The following is a 14,007-nucleotide window of genomic DNA, read 5'->3' on the forward strand; positions in this document are numbered from 1 at the left end:
ACAAGGTCTCCCTGTAGCCCCAGCTGTCCTGGAACTCACTATGTAGACCAGGCTGGCCTTGAACTCACAGAGATCTGCCTGCCTCTGCCTCCCCAGTGCTGGGATTAAAAAAGGCGTGCACCACCGTGCCCAGCTCAACTTCTGCATCTTTTTGATGGAGCTTTCTGGACTAGGTGTCTGTCTGCCACATACAAAAATGTCCCACCCATAGCTGTTGAAGGCAGGAGACCTGTATTGGCCCCTCCGGTTCTCCGTTCTCGAGGGAAGTCTGCAGGCTAACCCTCCGCCTCGCTTCCCGCTCTCTCTAGGGGCATTAGCTCTGGATGCCAAGATCCTCACTTGATTGGCAGCCCACTGTTCTTTACTTTGTCCTTCTGTAGTTCACTTCCTACCCGACTGCTGGTATTTCCTGGGAACTTGAATAAACTGGCTGTAGTAGAATTTTAGTCTTAAGGTCTGCTCCGGGGAGAACCCACACTGAGACCTTTGCATTACTTTGAATTTTCATGGCAGCCTATAAAGGAATTACAATTAGCATCCCTATTCACAGATGCAGACACTAGGGCTCAGGGAAGCGTCTTCTCTAAAGCCAAGGAACTAACAATGAACAGGTCCTAGAATTGGGTCTTGACTTTAGAACTGGCTATTGCAGCCTCTGTATTACAATTTCTTCTTCACTGTAGCAAAACCACTCTGAAAAATTCAGCCATCAATGTGATGGGTGCATTCATAGGAATAAAATCTTCCTGAGGGTCTAGGGATGGGGAGAGGCTGTAGATGAGAGAAGTTCTCCTTCCTCCCTTTCTCCCTCTCTTTCTATTTCTGGAATCTAGTTTTAAAACCTCCCCAATCCCGTCTGCCTGGGCTTTTTGTCCTGATGGAGACTGGTGATGGGAAAGAGAGGGTGGCCATAAGAAGCAAGAGGGTTACAGAAATAGAAGGAGAGGGAGAGGGCGAGGGAGAGGGAGAGGGAGGGAGGGAGAGGGAGAGGGAGGGAGGGAGAGAAACAGCACAGGAGGTCTTTCCTGGCTTTCTCTCCCCTACACTGGGTGGCCATTGATGTCCAGGGCAACCCTAGGAACCAGATGTGTGGGCTTCTTACAGGAAGAAGAGTAGGCTTGGAGGGGGTTCCTCTGTACTACACCAGGGCCCCTGCAAATCCCCCTACTCTGAGGGTACCCCACCACTACCTTCCTACAGAGGGAATACTCTTCAGTAGAAGAGAGTTCTTCCTAAGAAGAAAATTGGTTTCAATGCAGAAGTCCAAGGTCATCCACAAAATGTGGTCAGGGGCCCCTGGGGGGTGGGGAGTGGACTCCAAGACCAAGTCTAGGCCTAGTCTGTGTGACTCTGGCTTACAGGGGCTGCAGGCACACAAGAAGGCAGACCCACCAGGGACTTGGGGGCCAAGATTGCTGACTCGACCTCATTTTTTTCCTGAGCTAGTCAGAATAGCAAGTGACCCAGGAACTCATACAAACCTCTCAGATCTGACATCCGGCTGTGGGCATCATTGAGGTCTGTCCTCAGCCGCATGATGACCTCTTGCTGAGACAGGATTTCTCTCTGAGCAGTCAGTAAGTCCTCTCTGAAATTCACAAAAATGGGCCAAGTCAGTTCTGCTCAACATCCTTGGTGACTCCCAAGTGTGTGGGGGAGCCTAGAGCACTTAACATGCTCAGTGATGGTCCGTGGGACCCCAGTCCAGCAAGGGGACAGACAGCCTTTGAATATTCTTAAAAGAAATTCATTTTGACATGCTTTCACTTAGCACACTTTGAGACAGAACAAAGGGTCTGGTTGGGTTAGGTCCAAGGTGCACTGTGGCTGACATGATGGTGCCAGCTGGTCTTGCTTGATATCCGTGGGCAGGACTGACATGCCTGTGGGTTTGGTGGAAAGAGGGTAGAACACCATTTGATGGGTTCAGGGCTTCCCTGAGGATAGGGAAGAAGAGAGGGAGCCAGGACTTCTGTAACCTCACTGGAACCTGAAGGGGAAGTGAGCCTGTGTGAATGATGCTGTTCCCAAGGGAACAGTGGGAACCCAGGCACTGGGGGATCAGACAAAGAAGGGTATGTAGGGAGGGTGAGAGGATAGCTTCCCCATGCCCTAGGGGGCAGGACATACCTTTGGCACCATGAGAATGGCTATGCCCAGTGGAGGTTCTCTCTACAGGACACGCACTCAGCAAGGACCACAGGAAGAGGGCCTGGTGGGGTGGTGGTGGGGTTGGGGGGTGAGAGCGAATGGGTGCTGGGCTGTGTTTCTGAGTGAACATGAAGGACTTTGACTTGGAACACAGCAGAATGTGGTGACAGGCTCCACAGGTTTCTGTCATCACTTCAGGTGAGCTCAGAGGCTCTGGAAACCCAGGCTCCTCTCATACAGACTTAAAAAAATTATTTTTATTTTTATTTTTATGTGTATGAGTGTATTGCCTGTATGTATATAAGTATACCCATATCATGCAATGGCATAGAGGTCAGAAGAGGGTGTCAGACTCCCTGGCACCTGAGTTATGGATGGTTGTTAGCCACTATGTAGGTACTGGGAATCACACCTGGGTCCTCTGCAAGAGCAGCCAGTGCTCTTAACCACTGAGCCATCTCTCCATCCCAGACTTTTTTTTCCCAGCCCAGAATTAAACTTGAGATCTTCCTGCTTCAGCCTTCCAAGAGCTGGAATTATAGGTATGTACCACCACCTACCTGCTGTCACACAGACTTTTCAAGGGAGAGCACATTAGGAAACAAAGCAAAGCCCTAGCAGGTTGCACGCCAAGAAAAGAAAATAAAAACCAACGATCCGGGCTGGAGAGATGGCTCAGTGGTTAAGAACACTGGTTGTTCTTGCAGAAGACCTGGGTTCGAATCCCAGCACCCACATGGCAGCTAACAATTGTCCCTAACTCCAGTCCCAGGGGACTGGACAGCCTCTTCTGACCTCCTCGGGCATTGCACAACACGGGTGCACTTACCTACATGCAGTAAATACACGCATACACATAAAATAAAAATAATAAATAAAATTTAAAAAAAAACAATGATCATTAGAATGAAATAACTGTACATAGTCTGTGTCTGTGTGTGTTTGTTCTTGGCTGTAACTGTAACTCTCCCAGCATTAATTACAGTGACCAGACAAAAAAGAAAAAAAAAGGAAATGGAAAGGAAGTGGGGGTGGACATGGGAGGAGCTGGACGGGGGTTTGGAGGGTAGAAATAATGCAAATATAATACCCAGGTATGAAAGTCTAAAAAAAAAAAATCGACTAATCAAACAACAACAAAAAACCCAGTGATCAGAGCGCAACATGGCTGCGGGCTCCCGTCCCTGGTTCCCGTGGCCATGATTCACGTGGGTAGCCTGCAGGCCCTGCTCTCTTAGGTTGGCTCCTCTGTCTTTCTTGGAGTAGAAACCTAGTGCCTCTGTGTTGACACACTGCTTTGTGGCAACTTTTGCGTCTTTGCTGGTCATTGTTGTTGGCTGTACTGGAGATCGGACCCAGGGCCTCACACACGCAAGTGCTCTACCGCTGAGCTACATCCCCAGCATTCATGATTTTGAGACAGGGACTCATTATGTAGCTGAGGCTGGCCTCAAACTGGTAATCCTCCTATGTGCTCCCTATGTGCTGGGATTACAGGTATTATACCACACCCGGCCACGGATAGATTTTGTTTCTCTGAAAACTATCAGTTCCTTGAGACTCAATGGATTCCTTGAATCTTAGGCTTGGGAAAGGAGAGATCATTAGCTAAGGTCAATTAGTCCAACTCTTCAAAAAAAAAAAAAATAACCATTTTACTTATTTTGTACGTGTGTACGTGTGGGGGTGCACATGTACCATAATGCACCTGAGGAGGTCAGAGGACAACTTGCAATTGTCAATTCTCTCCTTCTACCACATGGATCGGGGAATCAAACTCATGTCATTAGACTTGACAGAAAGTGCCTCTACTGGCTGAGGAATTTTAGTCCAATTGCTTGACACTTTCCAGAACTCCACCCTGCTAAGTGGTCTCTACTGTCAGCTTCCATCAAAGGGACAGCCCCCCACTCCCCAAAGGGGCTCAGGAAGAGGAGTCAATCACAGTGTCAGCTCACAGTCACTAAGGGACAGACACGTGCATCCTACGGATGCATTCGTTCAGGGAGGCGACCTGACTTGCCCAGCACCACATAGCCACCAAGTATGGAACTGGGATTTGAACACAGAGCTGGAACACTATCCTGACTGTGTGCTACAGGAATGAGGATACCTACTGAAGAAATGGGTCTCAGCTGCCTTTCCAGTTCTGAGGACACGGATCTGGCTATGGTTTCCTCCCTCCCCCACCCCCATGCCTTGAGAATGACTTGGCACTCTCTCCTTGGAACTCACATCAAGTAGTCGCATGTCATCTCTTTGGTATTGCTGTCCAATGGGGGTGATGATAGAGGCTCTTGGGGTGTTTCCTCTTTCTGAGCTGAATCAGAGGGACATGTCAACATGATTATAGTCCTTACACAGCAGACACTTTCCTCTGTCCTACAAACATACCAGTGTCTCTCACAACTCACCAGATTCCTCTCATCTGCAGCCCTCTCTGTCCTGGGCTGCCCTACATGTGTGCAGTGCCAGAGGCTGAGGCTGTGTCCATGTGTGAGGTCTGAATATGGCTGGCATCCCCTGAAATGGTAACATTTAATCTCTACTGTGAGGTTTAGGTAGGTAGAGACTTGATCCCACTGTGGTATTTAGAGGAGGGGGCTACGGGGCTGGAGAGATGGCTCAGAGGCTAAGAACACTGGTTGCTTTTGCAGAGGACCCAGGTTCATTTCCTAGTACCCACACGGTGGCTAACAACCTTCTGCAGCTCCAGTTCCATGGGATCCAACGCCCCCTTCTGGCTTCTGTGGACACTGCATGCACATGGTGCACTTATATACATGTACACAAAACACTCATACACATAAATAAAAATTAAAAAAACATTTTTAGAGGAGGGGCCTTTGGGGTGTGATTAAATTAGATGATCTCATCAGGCTGGCACCCCAGGATACCTGGTGGTTTTATAAGAGGGACAGGACAGAGACCAGACCAGATTGTATTTTCTGTCTGTCTGTCTGTCTCTCTTGGTCTTTTTGAGACAGGGTCTCCCCATACCCCAGCTGTCCTGGAACTCACTATGTAGACCAGGCTGGCCTTGAACTCACAGAGATCTACCTGCCTCTGCCTCCTGAGTGCTGGGATTAAAGGTGTGCACCACCACACCTGGCCTTCACGGTTCCTTTTTTTTTTTTTTTAAAGGCAGGGTCTCCTGTAGCCCAGACTGGCCTCAAACATGCTATGTAGCAGAGTATAACCCTGAACTCCTGATCCTCCTGCCCACTTCTCAAGTGCTGAGATTACAGGCGTGCACCACTCGGTTGTGTTTATGTTGGAGGCGGAACCCGCATGCTAGGCAGGCACTCTACCAACTGTGCCCCAGCCCCAGCCCTGCATATCCCTTGTCTCTTACATGTGACACTCTGGGTCTTTTCAAGACTCTACCAGCAAGGCCATCACCAGATAAAGACCTTTGATCTTGACCCTGACTCCAAATTAAACCTCTTTTCTTTATGACTTTCCTACTCACGGCATTAGATTAACATCCACAGAAAAATGGGCTAATATGGTCGTGAGAGCTTCCTGGCTAGCGTGTGAAGCAGAGGTCACCAATGACATTCACAGACAAGGGAGAGACGTGGGAGCAAGGGACCTACTGGCAAAGGCCCAGCCAAGCTTCAAGAACTGCAGCCTTGGCAATGGGTCACATCATCTCCCCTCCTCTCTCCCTTTAGACAAAAGACCTAGAAGGATTCACGCTTGTTGGTGTCCTGTCCTCACCTCTCACTCCTCAGCCCACTGTTCTCTGCTTTCCACTCTTACTCAGTTGTTTAGTCACTCAACAAACACTTGGGCGATGCCTGCTTCATGGCAGACACGGATCTAAGGGCAGAGATGACAAAGATGGTGTCACTCTGAGGTCCCAGCTTCAACATCCTCCTGACCTGGGTTAGGACACCAAGCCCAGCTCTCTGCCATTTCTATGGGGTCCTATTCATTCTGGGTTACCTGTCAGGGTAGCAACTTGGTTAACCATGGGGACAGTAGCTGGCTTGTCCATCATGGATCTCTAGTATCTGAAGGAGGCTTGGGGCATCATAGACGCCCAACTAAGAGGAGACTTGCCAGCTGGGGATGGGGGCCATGACTCTGAATGGAGGCTGGCTTGCCTCTAGGGGAGCAGTGGCGATGCCTGGAGACATTTGACTGTGAGGCGGGAGAGGAATGAAGCTCATAGTGAAGACCACAGATGTAGCTACCCCCCCCCTTATCTGGGACAAACACCTCCTCTCCCCCAGAGCAAAGCTTATCCAGTCCCAAATATCCACCAGTGCCTCTGCTTCCAGAACTCTCCACCCAGAGCTTTAGTGTTTGTCATGAGTGATCAAGGTCATTTAAGGTAAATGAGTGACATAACTCGGAATACTGTTTTTAGCCTCTTTGGGGCTTATTTTATAAGAGGCCAGTCCTGGCTGCCCAGGAGAATATGGTTAGTCAGGTGGCAGTGGCCAGTGGCACTGAGAGAGGGCTGGCTTGATGCTCTCGTGGAAAAGACAACTCTACTAACGGCTCCGGCTGCTTGTGCATCTCGCTGGCTCACTGGGTCAGCACAAAGGATGCCCTGACTCACTGTTGTTACTTTGGTTCAGCTAGGCCTTGGAGGAGAGTTTGACAGAGAATGAGGGAGCTTTTAGATGGGGCGTGTCTTTCAGTAGTCAGCCCGGGGCCCTGCGAGAGCTGCTCAGATACCCTGGTTTCTCCAGCAGCCTGGCTCTACCTGGGTCAATGTCCTTCAACGTTGCGATTTCTCCTTCAATTTTTTTGTGGTGTTGAGTCACTTGATGGAGCCTCTCCTCCAAGCTCACGATGGTCTGGGAGTGCTGCCTGATCTGCTCCTTGTACACCGCAATTTCCTCTTCAAAGCCGTGTTTCTGGGATTCCTGCTCCTCCTGGAGGGCCTTCATTGCCTGCTGCTGCAGCCTCACCTGATCCTCCGTCACGATCTAGGGAAACAGAGCGAGGATGGTTTGAAATCAGGAGCTGGGTTGGATGGTGACAATCTGTCTTCTTTGCACACGCAGGCGCTTAGCTGGGTCCCATCTCAGAGTCTCTGCATGTGCTGTTCCCGCTGCCGGTCCATTCCTTCTCTGGCTCCCTGCCAGGCTGATCTATCTAATGTTTCAGGTCTCGGCTCTAACGTTACCTGGAGGAACCCTCCCAGACACCTGCTCACCGGCCAGTCTGAGACATTTTCTATGTTGCTGGTTTTCTTGTCCCCGAGACCTTTGCTGCCATCTGAAAAGATCTCGTTTCTTTGTTTTTCGCCCCTGCTTGTCCCTCTGCTCCAAGTAGCAGAAGCTCTGCTGAACTTCAGCAGCAGAAGTTCTCTTATCACTACAGCACCTAGACCCAGATGCTTGATAAGTATTAGTGAACAGAACAATTGATGAGAAATAAAGTCAAATTAATTTGCATTTCTTTCTTTCTTTTTCTGACATTTACTATTTTATTTTATGTGTATTGCCTGCATGTGTATAAGTGCACCCGTGTCATGCAGTGCCCTTGGAGGTCAGAAGAGGGCGCCAGATCCCCTGGAACTGGAGTTACAGATGGTTGTTAGCCACCATGTGGGTGCTGGGAACTGAAGCCAGGTCCTCTGCAAGAGCAGCCAGTGCTCTTAACTGGTGAGCTATCTTTCCAGCCCTTCCTTCAAACAGGGAGGTTGTTTAACAGTACCTCTAATGTCTATACCTAGCAGTTCAGGTTTAAATCTTGACTTGCTACTCCTTTCTTTCTTTTCTTTCTTTCTTTCTTTCTTTCTTTCTTTCTTTCTTTCTTTCTTTCTTTTCTTTCTTTCTTTCTGTACAAGGGATCAAACCCAAGGCCTTGTGCATCTCAGGCAAATACTCTACCACCAACCCATATTCCAACTTTATTTTCATTTCATTTATTTATTTTTAATTAATTGAACTTCTTTATGTGTGTGAGTGTTTTGACTGAATGTATATAAGTGCACCTGTTTGTGCAATGCCTGAAGAGGGCCAGAAGAGGGAATTGGATCCCCTGGAATTGGAGTTATGGACAGTTGTTAGCTGCCAAGTGGATGCTGGGAGCTGAACTTAGGTCCTCTGCAAGAGCAGTCAGAGCTCTTAAGCACTGAGCCATCTCTCCAGCTCCTTTATTTTTTCTTTTGAGACAGGGTCTCACTATGTAGCATCAGCTGGCCTGGAACTTGCCAGGTACACCACTGTGGCCTTGAACTCACAGAGATCTACCTGCCTCTGCCTCCTAAGAAATGGAATTAAAGTCATGCGCCACCACACCTGGCCTTTTGCAAATTTATTATTTTTATTTTAGTTTGAGACAAGTTCTTACCAAGTTGCCCAGGCTAGCCTTGAATTCACTCTGTAGCCTAGGCAGACCTTGAATGTGTGCCTCTCCTCCTTCAGCCTCCTGAGTAGCTGGGATTCCAAGTCTGTACTGCCAGGCCTGGCAATTCTTCAGGAAGTGCATGATACAAGCACACTTATATACACATGGGCAAAGCACTCATACACATAAAATAATAAATATTTAATTTGTGTATTATGTTTATGTGCATGCAATTCTCATCAGGGGATGATTTTGCCTCTAAGGAATGCTTGGTAGTATCTGAGCCATGTTTATCAGTCTCACTTGGAGAAGGGGATCTTGCTTACCGTCCCACAAGGCATAGGACCATCTGGCCCAGGATGGTGGCAACCTGATGTTGGGCAGTCCTGGCCTCAACCCTGTGTTTTCCGATACCATCACCTCCACTTACGGAAAGTTTACCATTGACCTGCCATTACCATTGACTGACCTGCCATTACCATTGACACCTACCACTTTTGTCTTGGCAGTTTCCAGCTCGGCTAATGTTTCATTTAACTTCAGGGTGAGGCATTCTGCTTTCAGGACCTCCGCTGTCTTCATCTGCCGAGTCTCTTCTACCATGGCCAGGGCATCGTTCAATTTATTATTTAAAACATTCTCTATTTGCCCTTTTAATTCTATTTCCTAGACAAACGACAAACAAATGAATAGACATTTGGGATTAAATCGTCACCCTCACCTCCTTTTCCCCCTGTGGCTTCAGAAAGGACACAGACTCCATTCTGCTGATGTTTGTTTTAAGTCCAAAGTGCATACCTTTTCTGGAAGGTTCCAATTACTGCAGAACTCTGCTTTATCCTCAGCCAAGCTCTGTTTCCTTGTGATTTCTGGTTTCTGAACCACATTCTGTAACCTGGAGCTCTTTGAGTAAGTTTTATTTCTCTTTTATGACACAGCTCTTTAAATATTTGAGGAGGGCTGTCATATTTCTCTCTAACTCTATTTTTCAGGATAAATGTGCTGAGTGCCTTCACTCTGTGACCTGCCCTGGGGACACAGTGTTCCCCACTAGGGCTTGGCACTGGGATTACCATTCCTTGCTCTCCAGGTCCCGGTCCAGATAGGACCCCAGCTGCCAAGTCCTCAGAACAATTAATGCTTCCCCTGGGAACCCCTTTAGTCCCCCAGGAGACTCTTCTTGAAGGACTGGGAGTGTAGGCTCCTACCAGGCCCCATGCTCAGGTTTCAAGCATTGTGCTTTTTTTTTTTTATTGCATGTGTATGCATGTTTGTGTGTGTGTGTGTGTGTGTGTGTGTGCAGATATGCATTTGTACATATGTGGAGGTCACAGGACAACCCCAGGTATCCTTCTCAGAATGCTGTCCACCTCCATTGAGACAGTCTCACATTGGCTTAGAGCTCACCAGTTAGGCTAGACTGGCTGACCAGTGAGCCCCAGGGATCTTTCTGTTCCTGATTCCCCAGTGCTGGGATTACAAGCACACACTATCACACCTGGCTTTTTAATTTTGCTTTATTTTAATATTTTATCAATTATTTTTATGTGTAGGAGTGTTTGCCTGCATGTATGTAAGTGTACCTGTGTCTTGTAATGTCCATGGAGGTCAGAAGAGAGTGTCAGATCCCCTGGAACTGAAATTATGGACAGTTGTTAGCTGCCATGTGGGTGCTGGGAACTGAACCTAGATCCTCTGTAAGAGAAGCCAGTGCTCTTATCTACTGAGCCATCTCTCCAGCCCCCACACCCGGATTTAAAAAAAAATTATTATTTTATGTGTATGAGTGCTTTGCCTGCATGTATAAGTGCACTTGAATCATGCAATTCCCGAAGAGGCCAGAAGAGGGTGTCATATCCCTTTGGAACAGGAGTTAAGGGTGGTTATTAGCTGCCATGTGGGTGCTGGGAACTGAATACAGGTCGTCTGCAAGAGCAGTCAGTGCTCTTAAGCGCTGAGCCATTTCTCCAGCTTCTGCCTGGCTTTTTAAAAACAAGGGTGCTGGGATGGAATAGAAGTTATCATGTGGGTGGCAAGCATTTCACTGACTGAGCCACATCCCCAGCCCCAGGAAATGGGGTGCAGTCTTGGACGCTATTGGGCATATTCCTTTTGGAAGGCCACTTGGGAACAAGGGCTGAGTGAGGTCACTCACATCCTGGTGTCCAGCAGTCACAGTTTTGAGACTCTGTCCTAAGGATTGAAAGCTCAGTGCACGGTTGTTCAGCCAAGCATCTTTTACATATTTTGTTGTTTATTTATTGTCATTATTGTTTTGGTTTTTGAGACAAGGTCTTACAATAGCCCAGGCTGGCTTTGAATCACGAGCCTCCTGCCTCAGCCTCCTGAGTAACAGGAGTCCAAGCATGTACCACCAAGCCTTGCTCCAAGCTTCTTTCATACGTCATGGAAAGAGAGAAAGAATTCTAAGCCCACCACAGGGAGGAACAAACAACCCAGGGTCCATCTCATACAGTGCAGACCCAGGACATCGTTTGTCTGCAAGTGGTAGAAGACAGTTCAGTGACATGGGATACATTTGAGAGAAACTTAATGTAGCAAAATAGCTTCCCAAAGCAGCAGACACCACGTCACTAACTCGATAAGGAGTCGGGTGTCACACTGTCAGCCATCTTTGCTAAATACAAAGGCACCCTGGAGAGAATCACATCAGAATGTCACTGGCGACAGCTCTGTTCCATGGAAGCAGGTCTCTGTTGATGCTCTTCTGAGCAACAGTCTGTGTTGCCAAATGTTCTAGAAGGACAGGGGTTCCTTTTATAATCAGAAAAGAAACTGACATTTCTGGGGGACAAATACAAGCACTGCTGTTCTCAGTCTGCTTCACTGGGAGTCACTTCATGGTTTTGTACCTGACACTGTGAGGCACTTCATACTGCTGCAGTGTTGAGGAATTTCATGAGGATAATTGCAGACCCAGCCTAAGGAATGAGTCCCACAGAACAGCCTGCCATGTACTGCCCAGTGGATGCGCCAGGTGTCCCTGAGAATCTACCACAGACCACGCTTGTTTCTCTGCTGGGTCACAAAGCTGGCCTGTCTAAAGAGACACAGTGTTGACCATCTTTGCTCCATGATCTGGAGGAGACCCTCTGTTGGCCGTCTGTTCCTTACCCACAGGTCTGGAGGAGACCCACACTGTCAGCCATCTTTGCTTCTTACCCACAGGTCTGGAGATATTTTTTTCCATTCTCTCTCTCTCTCTCTCTCTCTCTCTCTCTCTCTCTCTCCTCTCTCTCTCTCTCTCTCTCTCTCTCGCTCTCTTTTTGTTTTGCTTATGTAGATGACATATAAGTCACTCTAGGTCTAGGTCTGAGTAGGGTTTTTTTGTTGTTGTTTATTTTTTACTCTTTTTTGACATGGGTCTCATGTATCTTAGGCTGGTCTTGAATTCACTATGTGGCTGAGGATGACCTTGAATTCCTGATTCTCCTGCCTCTACCTACTAAGTGCTGTAATGCCTTAATTAAAGGCATGCACCATCGAGCCTGGTTTATGTGGTACTGGGGATGGAACCTGGGCTTCGTGTATACTAGGCAAAGTGTTCAACCATCTGACCCGTAACTAGGCTGATATCTCCAGCCTAGTTATCTTTCTGATACTAACTATTCTGACAGGCTTGAGATGACACAGCCCTGTGGTTTTCAATATATTTCCCTAGTGATTGGCAATGTGGGATGTTTTTTCATATATCTGCTGGTTATTTGTCTTCTTTTGAAAAATGTCTACTGAAGGGCCGGAGAGATGGCTCAGTGGTTAAGAGCACTGACTACTCTTGCAGAGGACTGGGGTTTGAATCTCAGTACCCACATGGCAGTTAACAACCATCCATAACTCCAGTTCTGGGGACTCTGATGCCGTCTTCTGACCTCTGTGGGCACTGCATGACAAGAGTGCACTTACATACATGCAGGCAATACACTCATACACATAAAATAAAAATAATAAATAAAAAAGAAAAATGTCTACTGAGACCAGATGTGGTGGCCCTAGCCTGTAATTCCAGCTACTTGAAAAAGCTAGAAGGGAGGATGGTAGGTCTCAGGCCATCCTGAAGCACATAAGGAATTATATAAGGAATCCAAAGTCCATCTGGGCAATTTAGCAAGAAATAAAAATTTGAAAATACCTAAAGGATTGGGATGTTGTACTTGCCAGGTATGTGTGAAGCCCTCAGTTCCATCCCAGTACCACAAAAGAGAACGAAAGCCAGTTTTTCAGTTCCCTTGTCCACGTTTCAGTTGGACTATTTATTTTCTTTCCGCAGAGCTCTTCGAGTACCTTAGATGATGTACCGGTTAATTTTTGTCAGCTTGACACAAACTAGAGTCACCTGGGAAGAGGAAACCTCGACCAAAGAAGTTCCCAGATCAGATTGACCTGTAACCATGTCTGTGAAGCATTTTCTTAATCACTAGTTGATGTGGGAGGGCCCAGCCCACTGTGGGTGATGCCATCCCTAGGCAGATGGACTTGGGTTGTGTAGGAAAGGTCGCTGAATGCAAGCCAGGAAGCAGCCTTCCTCCGTGGTCTCTGCTTCAGCTCCTGCCTCCAGGTTCTGGCTTGAGCTCCTGCCCTGGCTTCCTTTGACGATGGCCTCTAACTTATAAGCCATAATAAACCGCTTTGTCCCCCAGTTGTTTTTGGTCAAGTGTTTGATCACAGCAACAGAGAAGCAAGCTAGAATGGGTGGCTTAGGCATTAACTAATTCTTGGGCATATGATTTATAAATATTGCCTGCCCAATCTGTGCACTGTGTCTGTGTCTTGTGTCTGTGCATCATTTCCTCTGTTGGGCAGATGCTTTAAACCTGCCTATTTTTGCTTTTGTTCCCTGTGTTCGGGGGGTCAGCGCTACAGAATCCCTGCCGGAGCCACGCAGTGTTTCCTTTGAGTGTTTCCTAGACTTTGCGGTTCTGTGTTCTTTGCTGTTGATGGTGGTTCCCTGCTATGCGTTCTGTCCTCTGGGTCTGTGTGGTGCCACTGGCTAATTCTGAGGTCTCCCAGATGCTGCCCTTTGGTATTTGACCATTCTAAGGCTGTTGCTAAGAATGTTTTTTGTTGCATTACAGAGTTTCCTTTGAGACAGCCCTTACTGGAGATTCTCTGTGGGGTTGGCACCCAGAAGGGCCGTGTCACCATGCTCTTTCTTGTTCTATGTTTTGCTGCTGTTATTGTAACACTCAGGATGGAACCCAGGGCCTTGTGCATGCTAAGCAAGTGCTGGCCCATTAAGCTATATCCCTAGGCTTCTTTTTACTTTTTATTTTGAGATCACCAAGTTGCTGGAACTATCCTTGAACTCATTTTGCAGCTGAGACTGGCCTTGAACTTGGGATCTTCCTACCTCAGCCTTCTGAGTAGTTGGGATTACAAGCTTGTGCCAATAGGCCTTGCACGGCTTGCTCCATTTTTGTGTATAACTGTATAAGCAGCATGCTGTCCTTTGCCCTATAACTGCTGGAATAAAACTGTGGTTTATTCGTTGATGCATGATACACTTAAATCAGTACCATTCCA

At 47.6% G+C, this 14,007-nt stretch overlaps 1 protein-coding gene across 1 annotated transcript in view; it reads right to left on the reverse strand.

Moving 5' to 3' along the window:
* Nucleotides 1–14,007, reverse strand: part of Fhad1 (forkhead associated phosphopeptide binding domain 1) — a 160,421-nt gene that overhangs the window by 31,405 nt on the left and 115,009 nt on the right. Inside the window, exons 20-23 of the mRNA XM_008822681.1 lie at nucleotides 8,959–9,132; nucleotides 6,872–7,097; nucleotides 4,387–4,471; nucleotides 1,478–1,588 (exon numbers count right to left, since the gene is read on the reverse strand). Coding sequence (XP_008820903.1) covers nucleotides 1,478–1,588; nucleotides 4,387–4,471; nucleotides 6,872–7,097; nucleotides 8,959–9,132 — 596 coding nt within the window. The remainder of the gene's footprint in view (nucleotides 1–1,477; nucleotides 1,589–4,386; nucleotides 4,472–6,871; nucleotides 7,098–8,958; nucleotides 9,133–14,007) is intronic.

This window comes from Nannospalax galili, unplaced genomic scaffold, assembly GCF_000622305.1.
Source record: "Nannospalax galili isolate Female #2095 unplaced genomic scaffold, S.galili_v1.0 scaffold548, whole genome shotgun sequence".
Lineage (NCBI taxonomy): Eukaryota > Metazoa > Chordata > Mammalia > Rodentia > Spalacidae > Nannospalax > Nannospalax galili.